Below are 22411 nucleotides of genomic sequence, written 5' to 3'. Positions count from 1 at the left end.
AGGAAACAGATGCATGCATCAGGTCACGATTCCATCTCTATGACTCTCAGAAACTAACAAAACTTACCAAAGGAAAGAGAGGGCAGAGTGGGGAGAGCTGTTGGTGGAGGGGCAGTGGGAAGCCTTCCAGGAGCTAAAAATACTTTACATCGTGATCTGAGTGGTAGTAACGCAGAGACACACAGATGTAAAAATTCATAATGCTGTGTGCTCAAGATTTGTGTAATTTATGTTATGTAAGTTATACCTCAATTTTTTAAATTGCCAACCATTTCCTGGGTACATTGTACATGCCAGAGCTTAAACAAAGGACTGATGGCTCGAACAGTATCCTCCTAGCAGATACCAGGTAAGAGTGTTACCTTCCATGATGCCACAGATAAGCCTCGGAGACGCTGCCGAGGGGAAGGACAGACACTCTCATCATCTATTCTTCTATTAAATATAATTGGCTACCTGACCTGGCTCTGCAACAAATCAAACAGCAAACCTTGCTTTTCCCGTTCACGGCATTAGTTGAGGAATATGGAGAGAGAGAAATAAAGACAAGACAGAAAAAAAACACTAGGTTTCCAGGGTATAGACCTCAGAAACAACTCATTTTCACTAAATCCCTGAGAATAAAGACAGCTTGATTACAGTAAGATTGGTAAAACCCAAGGTATGCAGGAGACATATGCACCTGTCTTTCCCACATGGCTGGTGCTAATGTTTCTGGACTTCAATGGACACTGTTGTGTACAGGACACCCTTAAAAGAGGGGAACAAGCCTGACTATTGGAGAACACAGAGTCCCAGGCAGACAGAAACAGCTTCTGGGGTTTTTGACTGAGTACAAGGCTGGCTTTGACTGCTGAGCACCCCGGGATGGGAACCAGAGAAGACTGAGTCAGAAAACTGGTGAAGACCCCAGGACCACGGGTAGCAGGAGTAAGTGCTCACAGCCTAGTCCGCAGGGCAGCATTGAACCTGGGTCTTGAAAGTGAATGGGAGCTTTCCAGGCAGGGGAGTGAAAGGAATGGCATGTGCTAAAGATTTTGGGGCCAAAGTCAGAAGTGAGGTGATGTTGGCACAGAGTCTCAAAATGCATTTGTTAAATCTATGCATGCATTCATGAATGAATGAATGAGGGAGGGACGGAATGGATGGCTAGATCTGAGGGAAATTTCAAGCCCTCAGCATCCGCAGCTGGGACTCATGATCTAGTCTCTAACTGCCCGCCCGCCAGTTTCACCTGGAACAAATAACGGTACCACCAATAAGTGTCTATTTAAGTAAAAGAAAGCTGACTGAGCCAAGGCGAGGGGGTGGAAAAAGAGGCAGGAGAGAAAGGAGGAAGGGGAGGGGTGGGGAAAGGAGGATGAGGAATAAAGGAGGAGAAGAGAGAAGGAGAAGAGGAGGCAGGAGGGGAAAGAGAGAAGGAGAAAAAGGAGGGAAATGGGGGAGAAGGGGAAGGAGGAGGGAGAAGGGACAGGAGGAGGAGAGGGACAGAAAGAGGAGGGGAGGACAATAACAATGAGAGGGAGAAAGATAAAGGGGAGGATGAGGGGGCGGAAGCGAAGGAGGAAGGGTGAGGAGGGGGAGGGAGAGGGAAAACAGAGAGGGAAGAGGAGGAGGAGGGGGGGGAGGAAAGGAAAGAGGACAGACAGCAGCTTCTCCAAGAGCTCGTATTCACGGTGGCAGCAGCTCAGTGGGAAAATCAAGGGCACTGTGACACAAGAACCTCCTGCTCTAACAAGCCAGATGCTCATCTGAGCCAAGGCTCTCAGGAACAGCGTCCGGACCTCACTGGCCAGCACCGCAGACACGCTGGGCCCAGAGATGAGCTCCCTCCCAGGGGCGGTGTCGAAAATGACAGCTCCAGGAAGCGGCCACTAGGTGGCGTGTGCGCCTCATCTTCCGTCCCGGGTTCCCAGCCGCGGGAGGCAGAGGCTGGGGCTGGGGTTCCAGGAAGCCGAAGGTCCCTGTCACAGATGGATCCTGAAGCCAGCCCAGGGGATGACAGAGCAGCCTGAGGGAGCAACAACTGTCACCACGGTCTGCCCGGGAAGTAGGTCCACACTGTCCCTTGCAGGGCAGCGCTTAGCTTACAGGTGCTCCCGGAGAGACCCCAGGGCAGGGAGGGGAGTGGGGAAGAGCTCTGGGCTCAGACCTGAACTTGACCACAACAGAGGGTTCAGTTCAAACCATGCTTCCTGGAGACATCGCTCAGCCAGACCTCGGGGGGAAAGAAGCGTTCCCATTTACAGAAGCTCCACGGTGACCTGTTTTAAGCACTGAACAGCCATGCCACAAGTAATTGGGGAGAAAAAAAGTCCACAGCTTAAAAAGCATTGAAGACCCCATTGCTAACCCTGGTGGGCTCCCATCATGGGGCAGAAACCCAGATAGGCACTCATCATCTGGGGTTCTTTTTCCTAACGGGGTCCCCCAAGTTGATCCAGGCTCAGGTCCCACAAAATGTGGATCTGCCCCCTTCTTGACACATAGAAAGGGCTCAATCCACAGTGGCTGACCAGCAAGATAGGATGGCCTCCATTTTACAGATGACAAGACTAAGGTTCAAGGACCTATGGGAATGGGACACCGAGCTGGGACTCCCATCACATCTTCAGAATGGCAGCCAGCTGCCTTGTCAAAATACCACTCCAATGTCCCTCCTGTCCTCATGTCTATGGGGACAGGCTAAATAAAGGCTCAGAAGGTGCCTGTTCAAATAAACATAGCTGTCTTCAGGGCAAGTGGACTTGAGCAGTAGACACCACTCACTCTTTGAAGCCCTAGGGTCTATCAAGCACTCATCAAAAACTGGCGGCTTTGCCTCTTAGCTTGTCAAAAGAAAAACTCAGCTGCTGGTGCAGCGGCTCCTTTCCGTAATCCCAGTGCTTTGGGAGGCCGAGGCAGGAGGATCATTTGAGGCCAGGAATTAGAGACAAGCCTGGGCAACATAGTGAGACTCCATCTGTACAAAAATAAAAATAGCCAGATGTGGGAGCATGCATCTGTAGTTCCAGCTACTTGGGAGGCTGGGATGGAAATTTCGCTTAAACCCAGGAGTTCAAGGCTGCAGTGCGCTATGATGGCACCACTGCACGCCAGCCTGGGCAGCAGAGTGAGACCCCATCTCAAAAACAAATAAAATAGAGCGAATGCTACACACTTTCTGTCGCTCATCATCATGGCAATCTGGGTACAAAGCTCTGACCCCACCCATCTCTCATGGCTCTTCTCTTCCAACTACCCCTCACAGCTCATGGACCAAACCCCCAGCCTCCCTGAGCTCTTCCTACTCTGTCATGTCACGTAAATCAATGGGTGTGCGTTGTCCCTTTGTCTAAACAATAAGCGTATTATCATTGGCCAGGAATGGCTGTTTCTATATTTAATTTGTGCACCTCCACTCACCCACAGCATCTCGCATCTGGATTCGCATTCAGTAAGCACTCAATAAATGTGTCTTCTTCCTGCTGGTACAAGATATGTACAGGGGGTAGGGGTGGAATGTTGACAACTGGAAAATGAAAGTGTTTCAGAATTATGGAGCAAATGAACAGGGAGATGTATCGTCTATAATAAATATACCTCTGAAGAGCCTTAAAAGAAATCAATGAAGCACAACATCAAAGTCCCGGGGAGTGATAAATCAGGAGCCTGATAGACAAAAGTGCATCCAAAATCATTTAAAGTGCACCAGAAATCATTTATGTCTGAGTAATTAGAACACATTGGAACGACTCTGTGCCATTGAACTGAAATTGAGCAACATAATGTTTATGAAATCCCCATGGACTCGGGGAGGAAAACCAGAGATGAAAGTTGCATTGAAGATTCTCCCCACTGGCCCAGAGCCCTCCTGCATAGTCCCCAGGGGAGACCTAGGGGGAAATGAAATTTCTGTTTAGTCCGTGTGCAAATTTGCTTTCTTCTTCTAGTTAAAACATATCTGCAGTCCCAGTTGCTGAGAAAAAAAAATGTCAGGCTCAGGCTGTACATGACAGGACAGGATCCCCCAACCACCTGATCCCCACCTCCCAACCAAGAGGGAGTCTAAGACAGAAATGAGACCAGGTGGGCATCATTCCTATAAAGGAAAAGGCTGGCCTTCTTTCTCAGTGTTTAACACTCCCTCCACAGCCCCACTGACAGAAGTGGAGGGAACGGACCTCAGTCAAAGAGCTGGGACCCCGAAGGTCAGCATCAGGATTAAAAAAGTCCAAGGAAATTCTGCAGGAGGAGAATGGGAGATGAAGGATTCAGAGAGGAAAGAGGGACTTCTATGCCCATCCATAGAATCCAGTCTTCGGATGCTGGCTGGGGAAGGGAAAAAAAAAAAAAAAAAAAAAAACCATCTACCTTGATTTGGGGAGTTAAATAAGGATGACAGAACCTTGAACTTGGAGACGTGCAAACAAGCCCTCAGACATCAAGTGTTCTTGTGATCTTTCCACTCAGTGATGGAACCTGGCCCCATAAACATGACCCCAATATGGCCCTGGTACTGGACTGCCTCCTCCCACGAAATGATGCTCTGAAATTGTCCATCAAATGTACCTGAGATGCTGCTGTCTTTATCAGCTCACAGATACCAAGAAAGGAAAATTCCTCTTCGAGTGTGACTTTTTCATTCCTCTCTCCTCTCAGTTTTACACCACAAATAACCTCAGCTTCTGAGAGCTATAATCAGGGCTGCAACCTTGTGCCATCAGCAGGAATGAAAGCAAGTGGAAGATCCCTGCATATATGGAGTGCAGATGAAAGTAATCTTGCACCCATGTATGGAAATATGTCTACTTACCCTCCCTTTGCCAAGAACCTGGAAGGCTTATACTGGGGAACCCACCTTCAACTGTGCAAATGCAGAGATACTGCAGGCATATGTGTGTTCTGAGCCTTGAAGGATGTCCACCCAGATGTTGGATGTGGGGCCTTCTCAATCCTGAAGGAAGCTTTGGCCATGCCACCAGCTTTTTCCCATCTTGGTACTCCTGTGATTCTGTCCCCTGCTCCAACTGAGGCCCCTCAAACAAACCTGAGAGATCTTCACAAAATGCAAATCCAATCACCTCCTCGAAAACCCATCAGGGCCCTCCCCTAGCCTTAGTCCCGTTCTCATGGGCGCTTGAGCTTCAGTCTTGTCATCTGTAAAATGGAGCCCATTCTATCTTGCTGGTCAGCCACTGTGGATTGAGTCCTTTCTATGTGCCAGGAAGGGGCCAGATCCATGTTTTGTGGGACCTGAGCCTAGATCAATTTGAGAGACCTCGTCAGGAAAAAGGACCCCAAATGATGAGTGCCTAGCTGGGTTTCTGCCTCACGGTGGCAATGAGGTCTTCAATGCTTAGGGTTAAAGACCAGCATCCTCACCATGGCCTGGCCTCACTGGAATGCTCCCCCTCCCTGAACTCCAGCTACTCTGGTTATCTTTTAGCAGTTCCCCCCCACAAAAAAAAAAAAAAACCCACACTCCTCTGGCCACAGGGCCTTTGCACATGCTATTTCCTCTGCCTAGAATGCTCTACTCTCTCCTGACCTTGCTCTGTGAACTTGAGAGCTCAGCTCATGAGTCTCCTCCTGGGGAAACTCCAGACATATCCACCATGTATATCATGTTTTATTATAAGCATCTTTCTCAGAGCCATTATCTACCTTGTGAAGCACTTTTCTTCATTGGTAGATACCCTTTTGTATGAGTATCTGCTTAATCTCTGTCTCACCCTACTAAACTGTAGGCTCTGGGAGGGTGAGTCCTAGTGTGTCTTGGCTTACAACTATAACATTAGCAGCTTCACAGGACCTGGTACATGGTGGCTGCCCAATATTGCATGGATGGACAGATGGAGAGGTAGATGGGTGGATCAGTGGATGGGAAAGTGGGTGGGTGGGTGGGTGGGTGGGTGGATGGGAGAGTGATTGGGAGAGTAGATGAATGGATGGGAGAACTGATGGGAGAGTAGACAAATGAATGAATAAATGAATGCATGCATGGATGGATGAGAGTGGAAGGAAGAATGAATTAATGGATGGGTAGGAGAGTGGGTAGGTGGGTGGGAGAGCAGCTGTATGGATGGGAGGAATTAAGGGAGAGTAGATGAATGAATGAATGAATGGGAGAGTAGGTGGATGGGAGAGTACATGGATAGATGGATCAAGTAATATTTCCATCCCAGCCTCCCATGTAGCTGGAACTACTGGTGCATGCTACTACATCTGGCTATTTTTATTTAATTTTTTTTACAGATGGGGTCTCACTGTGTTGCCCAGGCTCATCTAATTCCTGGCCTTAAGTGATCCTCCTCCCTAAGCCTCCCAAAGTGCTGGGATTACAGATATGAGCCACTGCACCCAGCAGCTGAGTGATGGGAGAGTAGATGAATGGGTGGGTGAATGGATTGATGGATGCATGGATGGATAGATGGATGGATGGTTGGGAGACTGGAAGGAAGGGTGAATGGATGGACGGATGGATGGATGGATGGGAGAGTGGGTGGGAGACTGGGTGGATGGATGGATGAGAGAGTAGATGGAGGGATGGATGGGAGAGTGGCTGGATGAACAGACAGATGGGTGAATCACTAGTTTTTGTTGAAACTGGTTTTTAAGATTGATCATTTTTATCAGTTGAAAGAAGCTGAGTACACAGAAGTACAAAGCAAAAGGATACTGAAGGAAGAGAAAAGCCAGTGGAGGAGCCAAGGAACACAGCAGCAACAATGCTGTCCACCAAATCATTCATTTGTTCTGTTAGACTTCCTGTGCTCTTACACGTGCAGGCACTGAGGTGATGCTGGGGCTGCAGTGAGCTGTCAAACCAGATGTGTCAGAAGTGAGAAAGGAGATGAGAGAACAAATTAGAATACAGAGTGATTGACACTTTGATGAAGGAAGGAGATGGGGCCTGGGGTCCATGAAACCTACTGCCAAACTAACCCATACGGGTGAGTAAGGACCTGCCCTAGGTAAGCCAAGACCTTAAAGGTGAACCCAAGATTTCAGGAGAAGGCGGGCAGGGAGACTGGGTGGATTCCACTGGGTGGATTCGGGATGGAGATGTTGCCAACAGAGCACACGCGGGCCAGCAAGAAAGCATGCCACACCTAAGGATGTGGATGATGCTCCAGTTGGCTGCTGGGGAGATGTGGAAACAAACTAGGCTGGAGAGAAACACAAAGGCCATGTCACAGGATGCCCTGTAGGCTGTGTCAAGGAGTCTGGATTTTACCCTGAGAACCACAGCACACAACTTGAGTGTTAACATAGCCAGGGACTGGAGGGGTCTGATTTTTATTTATTTTTATTTTTTTAGAGACAGAGTCTTGCTGTGTCACCCAGGCTGGAGTGCAGTGGTACAATTAGCTCACTGCAACCTCAATCTCCTGGGCTCAAGCCATTCTCCTGCCTCAGTCTCTGGAGTGGCTGGGACTAATGACATGTGCCAACATGCCATTAAATTTTTCATTTCAAAATACATTTTTTTAATTTTCTAATTTTGTAGAGACAAAGTATCCCTATGTTTCCCTGATTGATCTCAAACCCCTGGCCTCAACTGACCCCCTGCTTCAACCTCCCAAAGCACTGGGATTAACAGCATAAGCCACTGTGCCCAGCCTAATTTTTATTTTTCAACCTTGTACATCATGGTGTCTTTAAAACCCCTGCCCCGACTGCAGTTTTAGGTAAACCCCTATCCTGCCTATACCCATGTTCCTTGGTACACTTGCCTCACTAGGCATCAACTTGCTCTTCTGTTAAATGGGGACAACAGAACCCTGTAAGACACTCTGACAATCACATGAGGCTACAGGGATAAAACATGGGCCTAGTACACAGCAAGTGTGCAGCAGCAGTTCACTAGTCTTTCAACAAGAAGTGACTGAGAGTCTATTACATGCAGGCACAGGCATAGGTGCTAGGGATACAAGAGAGAACAAAACACTGGTAACGGGATAGGCTGATGGTAACAGGATAGGCTGCTGGCATACTGGAAATTCACAAAACCCCCGCCCTCCTAGTGCAAGAGCTACTGCAAGCCAGCAAGCACCTAAAATACACTGGATGTCAGAGGGTGGCACTCAGTGTTGTGTGAGCATCAAAGCAAGGAAAAGAAGAAGGGTGCTGAGCAGGTCTTAGAGATTTAAACAGAGCCATCAAGGAAAACGTTGCAGAGAAGATAATATTTGAATAAAAACCCAAAGAAGGTGAGAGTACAAATTATGCTGATGTCGGTTTTGTCCTCCGCTCCGCCCCCACCGTCTCTACACAGTCCTCTGCCCCCCGTCCCCACCTGCCATCCCCGCAGCTCCTAGAACAGAGTTCGACACAAAGTACGTGACCGATTAAAAAAAAATTATGAGATTAACAAGTCTTAGAGAAAAGCGTTCATGGCCAGGGGAACAGCATGTGTAGAGGCCACAAGGCATGAGGACCATGAAAAACAGTCAAGTTGAAATGCACCAGGATACTGGGGTCTGCCTTATACATGAGGGTTTGGATGCAGGTCATGGGGTTCCACTTGGTTTGGCCAAGCTCTGGCCTGGAGTGACCCTGGGTCAACCTTGGCTAACATGGTGGACATCCCTACATGCTTAACACCTGACACTACTCCAGGACGATCCTGCCCTTTGTCTCCACATGGAGGAAATAACCTCCTTGGATAAAAGCCTGGAAGATGACTTCTCCTCTGCCCCCAGCAGGCTGACTTTTCTCTAGAGTGGGAGGTGACAAGCATTCACATTCCACTCCTATCTCAGGCAAGTGACAGAGAACGTAAGATGGCTGTGGGTTCTGCTGGTGATGGGATAGACCGATGGCATATTGGAAATTCACATTTAAAGTACAGCTCTCCTTTCTGTAAAATGAGATAGCATCTACCAATTCGGGTAATGAATACATAACTTAAATGCAAGCCATGGGAGTCTGGAAGAAGGACCCAGGTAGTTTCAGGTGGTTCGGTCCATTTGGGTACACAGCACAGAGCCCTCTCGCCTCCCTCCAGTAATTTTATTTCTTAGCAAAATCATTACTGAGAATATTGAACTCCCTTACAGAGATGTATTTGCTCCCCTTATCTTCCTTCCGTCTTTCTTGATTAAAAGCTATGTGTGATATTTGTAGTTATCAAACATCAATATTTGGCATGGATTTGCGAAACAGATATGGGGGAAAGAAAGGAATCTGACCATTTCTGTAAAGGGTAAAACCTTGAGCAAACAGACTGCATTTCTTATTAGGGGCACTAAAGAGCAGAGATGCATTTCAGAAGGGACCACCCGGACTGCGCCCAGCAGGCTTTTGTGAAACCAATGATCAGGGCTAAAAATTAGATTCTGGATTTCATCAGGAAAGTCAGCAACCTTCAGAGGATAGGGGACAGGAGGGAGAGTTAAGCAGTGTATCTCACAACTGTTAGCCCTACAACTATTACAGGGCTTTGCAGCCTTCTTCCCTACAGAGCTCAGACAACTCCAGCACTCAAACTGGGCAGAGCGGAAATAATCAATAATAATAATTAAACCTTCTCCAGTGCCCTCTCCTAAGGCTTTACCTATATTAACTCATTGAATCCTCATAGCAACTTGTTTTATCAACTCTGTGTTACAGATAGGAAAAGTTACAGCACAGAGAGGTCAAGCCACTGGTCCAGGCTTCCACAACAAGTAGGCGGCAGGGCTGGAATTCAAGGCTGCAGCGTGGTTCCCAGCCATGCACAGAACCGCTTCGCCATAGTGCCCCTCCACCCCATGGCCACGTGTGGACCCCCACACCTCCACAGCTGCCCAGAATCATGGTATGCTATGTGTTCAGAGGGCTGCTGCTGTTATGGAAACAGAGCCCTTGGTTCCCTTGCTACACCCTTGCGACACTGACCCAGTCAGTCGAGACTCAGAGTGCCCCTCCGTGAAGTGGGGGTAATAACAACCACGCTTGCCCCCGGGGTGTTGTGACAATTCACAAAATATGCATTCAGAGAATGAGCGTGCAAGTGGGATTCGTAGTCATTCCTGGTGGGAGTGAGCATTGGTATAACCACTTGGGGCCACTTTTGGACAGCAGCTACTCAAACCAAGCATGTGCCTATTCTGTGACCAGAGACACACTCCTAGGTGTATTCCCCAGATAAATGAGTATGTAGGTCCACCAAACAACAGGTGCAAGAGTGCATATAGCCCCAAACTACAAACAACCCCAATGCTCATCCATGGGAGAACAGATACGTCATGGTCCAATCATACAATGAAATACTGTCCAACCTTTAAAAAGAGTAGCTAGTGGTGCATGCAATAGCATAAGTGATTCTCCTAGGGATGCTGTGGAGGGAAAGAAGGCAGATACACATGGACTGCAGGGGTCCATTTATACAGATTTCAGAAATGAGCCCAGTGGAATTAGAAAGGCAGTGACCTCAGATTGGGGCAGGTAGTGCTGACAGGGAGAAGTATGAGGGAGCCTTCTGGGATAGTTTAAATCAACAGAGCTGACACTTTCACTCATTCATTTCAAGAACAAGCCTTTATTGAGCACCTACTGTATTTTAGGCACCCCAACAGGAGATAGGAAGGAGAAAAGACCTTCACTCCCCATCCGTAGTTCAATGCCAACATTGAAACCTGTCAGTATCATCACCGTGTCTCCAGGGGGCATAGCCATCCTCAGAGATTAGGGGAAATCACTAAATAGATTTCCCCTCTTATCTGGCAGAAAGCAGCAGAGAGAAATGGCAGGGATGTTCACCGGAGCAGCAGACCCTGCGCTGGCTGTGCCCGAGGTCAACAGTGCCACTTAGCATTTCATCCCAGGAAGTCCAGCTTCCTTTAATCAAAACCACGTGGCCAACATCACGGGTGATATTTTGAAGGGGAAGAATTTAAGCCTGCATGTCTCACTGCCCCGAGTATCAGCTTTGTCCTCCTGCTCCTAATGCCGTTATCTCGTCCGCACACTTGGTTTTCTGCCGAGCAGATGCTGTAGAAGGCACATTAGCGGTGAGAAGCAGAGCGTGCCCAGGAGTCTGGGTGTAGAGCTGGTGACCCCTCGGCTCCCCAGCCCACTCCAGCGAGGAGACATAGTGAAAAATACCCAGGAGGGACCAAGGCTTCCTGCAGCCTCCCAGGCTCCTAAGCCAGGTCCCAGGGAGACGTTTCTAAAATGCAGATCGGATCCAGACAATCACCAGCTTAAAACCTTTCAGTAGCCACACACTAATCACAGCAAAAACTCAATTTCTTAACTACTATGGAGCACTGGGGCATGCCTGCGTCTCCTGCCAACCCCTGACATCCCCTCCTCCAGACTATAACAGACCCAAGTTCATGCCTATGTTTCTGATGATTCTGTTCCTTCTACCTGGAGCTCCCCATCTCCTGCAATCAGTGTTATGACTCCCTCTTGTCCTTTGAGACTCTAAGTTTCACCTCCGCTGTGATGCCTTCCCTACCTGTTTGCACCACCACTCAACTTTGCATTCTTCCTACACTACAAAGCAATCAGATTGTACCTCAGTTATGGGCTACTTCTTATTCACCCTGTGTCCTCCTCACAGACTGCAAGCCCTTTGAGGGCAGGGTTTGAGTCTTAGTCACATGCATATCTTCCAGCTCTTAGCAGTGACTGCAATATAGTTTAAGGAGTTGGGGGTGGAATGAGGATGAGATGAGAAGAAGTGAGGGAGAGAGGAGGTGAACGAGAGAGGAGGTGAGGAAGGAAAGGAGGGAGGAATGAGGGTGGAGGGTATTTTGTGGTTGGAGAGCAACGCAACCACAGTGATTTAGGAAGAATCTCTGAACAAGGCTTTTCTGATGAATCTGGATGAATGGTTAGGAATTTGGATAGTCAGATTTGAGGGGAGAATTCAAGCAGAAAGGATAGCCTAAGCAGAGGTCTGCAGTCAGGGAACATGGGGCATGGACACTGGAGGACAGAGTGGGAGGAGAGTAGCATATAAGGTTGGAGAGAGAAGCCACCAGATAGTATCCAAATGCCAAGCCTGAAATCAGAGGACCTTGCTCTCTACTCTCACATCACAGAGAGCTGCTGAAATATGCTGGAAAGGAGGAGTCATGGTTCAGCAAGTGAGCTGACCAGTCAGACAGTGGGTCAACTAGAGACATGCCATGGGCAACCTCTGCTAACTTCGGATTGAGAGTAAGACAGGAAAATGCCAAGGATGCCAGGGAGGAGGGAGGACAGCTATGTCTATGAATATAGAGAAAGAGAAGCAATGGGAAAGGTGGGACAGCTTATGGGTTCCATGATGGCTGCTACAAGTCTCTATGAGACACCTGGAGTTGGGACAGCATCTGTGTTGGCACTCTCCCCTCCTGTTCTCAAGGCAGACATTACCAATCAAGAGTACCACTCTTCTATACCAAGGAAGACATTACTAATCAATGATGCCAGTCTCCCCTCCTAGACCCAAGGCAGACTTACTCATCAATGGCACCACTCTCCCCTCCTAGACCCACGGCAGACATTACTAATCAATGGCGCCACTCTCCCCTCCTATACCTGAAGCAGATATTATTCATAAATGGCACCACTCTACCCTACTGAGGACAGATATAGCCTTGGCATCCTTGACCTGGGACTGGGTCTAACCTCCACTCCCATCTGACTGCCATCTATAAATGAGGTGTTACCTATTCTCCATATACGGTTACAGGCATCATAACCTGGGATCAGGGATGTGAGAGCAGAAAGAGCCTGAGAAACCCTCATTTCACAGACACAGAAGCCAAAGTCCTTGGATAGTTGGTGGTGGAATCAGAGATGAATTTCAGTCCAATGTGCCCCATCTCTTTCTTCTACATTCTGCTGCATCTTGGTGGGTAAAACAGGGAACAAGCCTGTCAGCACTCGCTGCAACTAGAAACCAGAACAGAAAGGACAAGCAAACCTTCCTCACGAAGAGACTGGCGTCAAAACTGAGTCAATGCTCAGCGGAAACGAAGGCCGGGTGAGTGGGTGTGTGTGCGCAGGCTGTAGGGAAGGCAACAGGAGCTTCACTTCCATCCCTCTGAACAACACAGATCACTTTTGCTAAATTCCAAAAGGTGGCAGCATTCCATCAAATATTCATTTGCTGAGCCTGCAGCAGGGGACATCCTACAGAGGTGACATGGGCAGGAAGTTAAGACGTCTAGATGGCCAGGGGATAACGAAGTCTGGAGGGTCAAACACTGATGTGGTCTCATTCCTGGGGGGCCCATGAGCCCCTTTTCTGCAAGAAAAAGGGAAAATGCTGTAGAGAAATAGCAGCACACTTGGCCCCAAGAAGAGGAGAAATCCAGACTCATCCCGGGACTGTATCTGCATGGACAGACCTCAGTGCAGCTCCATGATCAGTAGCATGTGGGCAGGACCCATGACTTACCTCTAACCAACAGAAAAGATGATGGGCATCCCGTGATTATGTCGGGACATGTGTACACAAGACTCCATGTTGCTAACGTGCACTAGAGAGACACTCCTGGGAAAAGCACACTGTCACATTGTAAACTGCCTGTGGAGAGGGCCATGTGGCAGGGAACTGCAGGTGGCGTTTAGCGTCTGAGGGCCTGCATCCTACAGCCACAAGAAACTGAATTATTCCAACAACCAGTGAGCTTGCAAAGGGACCCTGAGCTCCAGATGAAACCCGCATCTCCTGCCAACTCCCTTGACTGCAGTTTGGTGAGACCCTAAGCAGACAACCCAGTTCAGCTGTGTCCAAACCTAAGACCAATGGAAGCCGTAAGATGGTAGATAGGTGTTTTTTGAAGCCACTCAGTCTCTTATAGTCTCTTAAGCAGGCACAAAAAATGAATTTTTTGTTATTTTTATTACAAATGAAATATGGACCTGGAATGAGGCAGAACAAAGTAAAAATTTGGGTTATCCCACTTAACTTCACTATGTTTGCTGCCTTGGGTATAGGAGTGGAGAGTGACACCATTGATTAGTAATGTCTGCTTTGAGTATAGAACAGGGGAATGGCACTGTTGATTACTAATGTCTGCCTTGGGTACAGGAGGTGAGAATGGCACTATCGATTAGTAATGTCTGCCTTGGGTATAGGAGAGTATATTTCTACTATATCAAGAAAGAGAGAAAAAATAATAGTACGGTTCTTACGCTGGACGGCATCACTTCCATGGGTTCAGGATGCGTTTGCTCCAGAGTGAACCCAAAAGGGAACATGTACCTGCAAGTTTCTCACTCAGTCTCATTCCCAAGTGCCTCTCCATCATGTGGCCACATGATCACAGATGTCACAGATGACTCCAGTGTTTACAGACAGGTATGTTTCATTCATCCAGCATGCCAGCTCAACACAATCACTTCATCTGGCATCTAAGCAAAGATCCTCATTTTTTCTAATAGTCAGGAAAGTGTGGCTGTATTTGATGTATCAAGGGGCAGAAAGATTGGTCTCTAACAGGACTTGTGCAAGTAACTGACCAAGTGTGATTTTTATGTTACCTGATGACTCTGGAATTAACTTTGCACCCAAGACACAGGTTCCCAGGAATGCTCCCTGCATCACCAAACAGAACCTGCTGGCCTTTCCCTCAGCTCAACGCAGCATGGGAAACAGCCCGATCTGGGTCTGAATTTCAGACTGCTTCCGTATTAGCTATGAGACTGTGCAAGTCATGCCCTGAGCCTCAGTCTCCCCACTTGTAATCAAGGGGTTTGGATAGGTCTTCCCTCCTTGTACTACTCTGGGGAGAGAAAGATACAATGCCTGTGAAACGGTGGGTGCAATGCCAGGTACTTCCTAGTTCCCAAAGATGCTACCTATTATGATTATTTTATTCTGCATGCTGGCAAAATGTACTTTCTGCATCCAGGGAAAGCCCCTTCTGGGAGACAGTGCCAAAGCAGAGAGGTGGAGGTAAGAAAAAGTACAGCTGACTGGTGACACAGGGCAGTGACTAGGAAGGGCGGTGAGATGCCATGGCCTGGAGCATTCTGCATTGTGGAGCAGGTAAGGGCCAAAGAGTCTGTCCAGAGGCCACATTTAGTCTTGCAAACCCCATTTTCACTCCTCTAGAGGAACGTCACAGCATTTCCATGACAAGGGAGAATGAAACTTGAATGAATATGCCGTCAGCTCTCCTGGAAAACCTTCTAAACAGTCCAGAACACACTGCTTAATTTCATAAATAGTTATTACTAGTACTAGTATTATTATTACTACATTATTACTATTATTACTACTGCTTCTTACTATATTACATTATTACAACATTATTACTAATATTATGTTATTACTACCACTGTCAAAGAACATAACTGCTCACTATAGAAAAAATAAATAAAAGAGTCTAAAGAAAAATGCAAAAACCAGCAATTTAGTTGAACTTTCCATCTGCCTTTCTGACATCTCTCTGCACTCAGAGAAATGGAGATCTATGAATACAGTTTGCACATAATTGGAATCATATAATACAGGCTGTATTTCTCACTCAACAATATGTCATGTGCATCTTTCCAAGTCAATAAACATAAATCCTCACCATGAAATCCTAGCAGCAGCTTGGAATTGGACTTTATGGATACACACAATTGACTTAAACCATCCCTTATTGAGGGATATTGAGGGTGCATCTTTTGAAAAATTATTTTTGCCACTACAATCATCCCCTTAATAAATATACAAACACATCTCATACGTGTACAATCATCTCCAAGGTGCAAATTCCCAGAAGCGTAATTGCTAGATCAAAGATGGAACACATTTTGCATTTTGACACATGTGAATATGAGGCAATCTGCCATCCAGAGACGGTCAGGCTAACTTATGCTGCCTCCAGTAGAGGTTGTGAAAATGACTGCTTCCATCCATGACCCATTCCAAGGCAAGACAGGAGGCTGACCTGTGAGAGTCCAGCCAGAAGCACCCAGCCCAGCAGGCCTTCTACAGTCAGAGGCTGGATAAGAAGGAGCGAGTTAAGGCAAATGGATCCTCACAACATGAATCTCTGCAAACCTAGAAGACTCTATAGCCTCCAGAGGAGAAACCAGCAGGACACCATCATCCCTTTCACTAGAGAGAACGCATCAGCCTCCATGAGTTAGGTTGGGGGCCAGGAAATACCTGACCCAACCCAAGACAGCTGGAAATCTAGCAGACACAGGCACTATTCGAACCACTGGGGAAATGGAACCCTCTCTGACACCTTTGATCCTAGTGTGAGCAATTAGCTTTTTCAACTACTTTCCCTTCAAAAGCGTCTGCACCACCAACATCAAGTCTTTTTAATATGTCACTTTCCTGCTCCACGCCTCATTTCCCCATCTGCAAAATGGGTTTAGTATCTTTGTTTTCTTTCCACAGACTCAGTGTGACATTACAAGCATCCTGGGTGGAACTGCAAGACATAGTTATTCCAATATTATGAAGAGTGTGGTGGCCAGCCTCCAAGATAGCCCCATGATCCCCCCTCCAGGTACTCATGCCCTCGTATGGTATGCTCTCACAATCTCCTGAGGATTATGTTGTATGAATGATTAAATACAGCAGAGGCGATGGCACAGGACATCTGTAGCTACGTCATCTAAGGGATGCACAGGAATTCACTGCCATCATCCCCTGTGGCTTCTACTTTGCTCTTAATCTCTCAGATCTCTCACCCTGGGAGACACCATCCACCATGTCCTGAGGACACTCAAGCAGCTCTGTGGCCTCCTGACAATAGCTGTTAGGTGAACCACCTTGGGCGCAGACCCTCTAGCCCCACTTCAGCCTTCAGAAGACAGCAGCCCCAGCTCACATGGGACCCTGAGCCAGACCACCAAGCAAACCACTCCCAGATTCCTGACCTGCCGAAACTGTGAGATAATGAAAGTCTGCTGTTTGAAGTCACTAAGTTCAGGGTAATTGTCACGTGCAAGAGACAGCCGATACAATACTTTCCTGCTTCACACATCATTTTTCCATCTATCCAAAACAGGAAGAATATTTCACAGACTTGATGTGAAGCTGCAAGACTCCTGGTCCTCCAATGATGTGGTTGGGTCAGAGGGTAAGTCCAGGCTGTGTTACCACGGGCAATTACTTTGAGTTTCGGTTTTCTAAGTCACAAAATGAGGACAGAAACAGCACTTACCTTATGGAGTCATCGAGAGGATGTTAAAACAACAGAGATCGAACATTTGGTCAACTGAGAAGTGGGATAAGAAAGTTGGGTGTGTGGTTGTCATTTTTCATCATCCCTTTCCTCTTCTTCCTCCTCTTCTTGGCATTGCAGGTAAACACCACTTTCAGATGATCCATTAATGAGGTTTATTATAAAAACTCAGCCTGAAAAGTCATTTTGGAGGAAGAGACAAGCACCTAGCAGTGGGCCCTTAAAGATTCCAGTTTGGACCAAGGGTCAGCATAGATTAGGGCATAAAGAGGAGGGAACATTCCAAATACAGAGCACACTCATGGACAAGGCCCAGGGCCAAGCAGACTTTTTGTTTTTTTGTTTTTGAGACAGGGTCTCACTCTGTTTGCCCAGGCTGGAGTGCAGTGGCACAATCATGGCTCACTGCAGCCTCCACCTCCTGGGCTCAAGCAATCCTCCCACCTCAGCCTCCTGAGTGGCCGAGACTGCAGGCGCACACCACCACGCTCAGCTAATTTTTTTTTTTTTTTTTTTTGAGACGGAATCTCACTGTCTTCCAGGCTGGAGTGCGGTGGCACGATCTCAGCTCATTGCAAGCTCTGCCTCCCAGGTTCACGCCATTCTCCTGCCTCAGCTTCCTGAGTAGCTGGGACTACAGGCGCCCGCCACCACACCCGGCTATTACTATTATTATTATTATTATTTTCTACTTTTAGTAGGGACGGGGTTTCACTGTGTTAGCCGGGATGGACTCGATCTCCTGACCTCATGATCAGCCCGCCTCGGCCTCCCAAAGTGCTGGGATTACAGGTGTGAGCCGCTGTGCCTGGCCTAATTTGTGTATTTTTTGTAGAGATGTTGCCCAGGCTGGCTGGTCTCCAACTCCTGAGTTCAAGCAATCCTCTTACCTTGGCCTCCCAAAGTGCTGGGATTATAGGTGTGATCCATTGTGCCTAGCCATGAACATCTTTTGATAAAAGAATTTACTCTCAGCCTTTCACTTACCACTATCACAACGTCTCACCATACCTACATTATGATTTCCATTCTGTTATGTCCATACCATTTTTTTTTTTTGTCTTTGAGTCAACTCACTTTTGTTTTTTAACTTAAGTATGTTTGAAGGAAATTTCATACCACTGCCATTAACGGAAAGCCACTACTGATGGCTATAAAGAGAAGATCATCATAAAATGAAATACATAATGATGAACACCAAACAACACAGTCTGTGTGCCCCTTGAAGGTGCCATCGCAAGGTCACCAACAACACACAAACAGGTTACACTTGAGGAATGCACCACACCATGATTGCATTGCCGAGAGTCTGTGCATGAGCGATTTCAGAAGTATCTGTGCAGGGAGCTTCCTGGCCGCTGTATCCACGGGTGACAGATGAGGAATGCAAAGGAATTCACTGCCATCGTCCCAAGTTATGAGCCCCAGTGACTCCAAGCCCAAGGCCACGATGCAGGACCCCAGGGCACTCAGTGAGCATTCCTGTCCTTACCAGGAAGACAGCCCAATGACAGTCGACCTCTTCATGTGCTCCCACAACCTGGGGCCCTCACACCAGGGGGCAGAGGGACTGACCTGCAGCCTTGTCACCAACCACTGTGCCCACATCTGTCCATCAAGAGGACGTGGTCTTTTTAGAGGACAGAATACAGCTCTCACGCCATGTACCAGAGGCTGGGAATACGGGCCAGGTGTTTCCTAATAGAAATTGTGCACATGATCGGGAAAATTTATTCCCCTCAAATCCAGTTACTTCTCCAGCAAGATCAGTTTCAGGTAAAAACCATTCCCGGTGATTGATGACCGAGACCAAAGAGGCTGAAAAGGATGCAAAAGGAGTTTCAAAATCTAATCTGTTCAGCAAAATGCTTCTACTTACGGAGTCTTGCAGACTGTTCTTGGCACCGGGGAGGAGGGTTGAATTTTCAGACTTGTAGTCCTGGCAAAAAAACAAACAAATAGAAAAAAAGGTTGAAGAAGCCGGGTTGAAGAAAAAAATTCTAACTTGGAGTAATCCAGTTTAGCACGACCCCCAGAACATCTCACCACGTTTAGCCACAGTACCCTCTGTCTCTCCACCCATCCCCTGCAGGGGTTGAGACCTGCGTTGCCCTGCACAGTGGCCATTACCCAATCTGGCTATGGAGCCCTGTGGCTAGTCTCATTGAAATGGGCTATATACATAAAACACTCACTGGGTTTTCAGGACATGATGAAGAAAATGAATATAAAATATCTCATTAATATTAATATTTCATTATTTTTATATCGATTACATGTTAGAATGACATTTGATAATATATAAAAATAAAATATATTGCTATGTTTAAAAATGTAAATATATTAAGACTATCTCAAAGGAAATTTATTATTACAGTTAATTTCATCCGTTTCTTTTTACTTTTTAATGTGGCCACCAGCAAACGCTAAATTGCATCTCTGACTCCCCTGACACCCCTGAGGCAGCGCTGGTCCGGATGTTTCTCAGTGTGGACTCCTCGTCCCAACCCGAAGACGCTGGGGGTCCCTAACCTTCCACCTTCCACTCCAGCAACAGTTTGCATCTAGGGAGCATCTGCAATGCTATGCACTACTCTTTTTTGAGACAGAGTCTTCCTCTGTCATTCAACCTCCCAAGTAGCTGGGACCACAGGCGCCCGCCACCACACCTGGATAAGTTTTTGTAGTTTTAGAAGATACAGGGAATCACCACGTTGGCCAGGCTGTCTCAAACTCCTGACCTCAGGTGATCCACCGGCCTCAGCCTCCCAAAGTACTGGGATTACAGGCATGAGCCACCACACCCGGCCACTGTGTATTTCTTGTGCATTTTCACCCTGGATCCTTACTAGGGTATTAAGAAGTAGGTCTTAACCTCAGCCCCATTTTATAGGTAAAGAAGCAACAGAGAGGCTGAGGGACTTGTCCAAGGTAACACAGCACTCAGCAGGGCTGCAGTGGAGCCTCAGCTTGAACCGCATGTGCCTACTGCAAACACGGGGATATGAATCACCACTGGAGTATTCCCGAGGCCTTCGTCCACCTTCCCATGAGGTACAGCACAGGAGCATATTTAAAGCTGGTCACCACCAACTCAAAAGTGTCAGCAATGCCTAAAGCTCTACATCATCATTAATAAAAAGTCAGCAAGGCCGAGGCGGGCAGATCACCTGAGCTCAGGAGTTCCAGACCAGTCTGGCCAACATGGTGAAACGCCGTCTCTACTAAAAATACAAAATTAGCCACGCTGTGGTGGCAGGCACCTGTAATCCTAGCTGCTTAGGAGGCTGAGGCAGGAGAATTGCTTGAAGCTGGGAGGCACAGGTTGCAGTGAGCCAAGACCGACGCCATTGCACTCCAGCCTGAGCGATGAGATCAAAACTCCAACTCAAAAAAAAAAAAAAAAAAAAAACAGTCAGCAGACTTTGGCCTGGGGTCACCCCTTAAACCTCCTGGGCAGAGAGAGGGGTGTGTTTGTCTCAAGCAAGACCCTGTCTCAAAAGACAGAGGGTGGGAGAGAAAGAGGGAAGGACGGAGAGGTGCAGAGAAAGCAGGAGAGAGGAGGGAGGGGAAGGAGAGGTGTACAAAAAGAGAGAGAGACAAAGATATAGACAGAGAGATCAAAAGAGAAAGAAACAGAGGGGGACAGAAGCTACCTACTCTTTCCTGTACCAGCCACAAGAATTACTCAGACCCACCCACAGAGTTCTGGGATTTCTGTTTCTGTACATCGCTTCTGAACTTATAATGAGAAGACACATATTTTATTGTTTCTCTTTTTGCAGTTTCTAGTAGACATTGGTCATGAAAAAATCTGGTGACCAAGAAATCAAAATTGTGTTTGTTCCTCTCCTTCCTCGACACAGAGAATGGTCCTCACGCCACATCCACCCTCCAGTTTACTGACGTGAACAAATGAACTTAAACACAAATCGTGTCCCCTGCTTCCAGCGACTGTCTAAAGTAGTAGCCTGAATGGGGAGAGAAGGGGGAGGCGGTTGATGCAGTGATTTTGCTGCCAGATACGCCAATTCTCCTTTGAGAGAACGTCCATTGGTCTGAGAATATCTGGCTTTTGTCACTTTCTTTTCAGTCCCACTTTATAGATGGACCAAGAAAAAACTGTGCTTGATCAACGAGTTAAGCCCAATAGCAGATTTCAACCCAGTGACAAGACCCAAGTGTTATTCGGTGCCCTGGGATCCCTATCTACAGCATGGTCCTTTCTGTGAGAGGTGCCTCTCTCCAAGACTCACAGGTGACCCAGCACCTTGCCCACTTCTAACCCCTCTAGGGACACACACCTGCCCCAGGCAGCATGAATCAATCTATCTTTCTCAGGAACAGAAACGGAGACCCGTGGAAATGGTCACTGCACTGTGTTGTATTCCGTAAGACCAAGACCTTGCACATGAAGTCAGTATTGGCTCCATAGCAACCACCAGCCCTAGGAAGGTAAAATTAGGTTTGAGTCAAAATTAAGAGTCTTCCAGGGGAAGCTGATTGGGAGAAAAGAGAATAGAGGATCAAGGCAACCAGTATCCCAGAGCCTGGAAAGAGACAACTTAGTACTTGCACTCAAGTATGATCTTACTTGGGAACCTAGCTACCAGATGAAATTCCTATCCAGCTGCCCCTGCAGTGCCTTCTCCCTCTTTGCCCCTCCCTCACTTCCCAGGCCACTCCCCCTAGCTAGGGGCTTTCCCTCTCCACATTCCTGAGGCTGAGGTCCCAGAGGCCTGGTGTCCTGTTTAGCTGACTATCTCTCATTGTGCCGCACTTCCATGTCATTTTAATTAGAAGCAGCACAGGAAGCCTTCACTCCTAGGAAAGAGAAGACGGTACCAACTCAATTGGTACCAACTCAATCTACTCTTGTCGAGACTTTTTCTGCCCTTCCTGCCACTTTTATACCTCTCCATACCATGGAACTGGGCATGTACCCTAACCCTAGATTGGCACCCTCCTTAACACAGTCCCTGTGTTATCTGAACAAAGAAGCCAACTCTACACCCAATCCCGTTGTCCCTATTTGCCTCTTTACCTTGAAAACAAAGACAAGCACATATTAACATTCTAAGTCTGACTGAGTTGGGGAAAGAGAGCCAAGAGATGTAGCAAGGGAGGTAGTGGCTGTCTGACACTGTTCTGGTTTTCAGAAAGCCCTGGTCTTTTCCCTGAATCCTTACAATAAGCCTCCTTGTCACTTGAGCTGGCCTGATCCATCCTGATGAAAATTCATGAGGAGGGCAGAGAAGATCGGATCTGTAACCCTTCTTAGATCCCAAACCAGGAGCCGGAGC

General features: G+C 47.4%; 1 protein-coding gene and 1 long non-coding RNA gene across 3 annotated transcripts in view; one reads left to right on the top strand and one right to left on the bottom strand.

Annotated features, from left to right (window-relative positions):
* The window catches only part of RBFOX1 (RNA binding fox-1 homolog 1), a 2485711-nt gene that overhangs the window by 2091652 nt on the left and 371648 nt on the right, over positions 1 to 22411 (bottom strand). For both annotated transcript variants that reach the window (XM_077985562.1, XM_077985561.1), the window contains exon 3: positions 18988 to 19047. In XM_077985562.1, the coding sequence (XP_077841688.1) occupies positions 18988 to 19047 (60 nt within the window). The remainder of the gene's footprint in view (positions 1 to 18987; positions 19048 to 22411) is intronic.
* Positions 1925 to 16811, top strand: LOC144337935 (uncharacterized). Its single transcript, XR_013411576.1, has 3 exons — positions 1925 to 2050; positions 6771 to 6935; positions 16316 to 16811. It is a non-coding gene; the product is annotated as an uncharacterized LOC144337935 (long non-coding RNA).

This window comes from Macaca mulatta, chromosome 20, assembly GCF_049350105.2.
Source record: "Macaca mulatta isolate MMU2019108-1 chromosome 20, T2T-MMU8v2.0, whole genome shotgun sequence".
In the NCBI taxonomy this organism is placed as follows: domain Eukaryota; kingdom Metazoa; phylum Chordata; class Mammalia; order Primates; family Cercopithecidae; genus Macaca; species Macaca mulatta.
The sequence above is the reverse complement of the archived record's forward strand: the minus strand, read 5'-3'. Positions and strand labels throughout refer to the sequence as shown.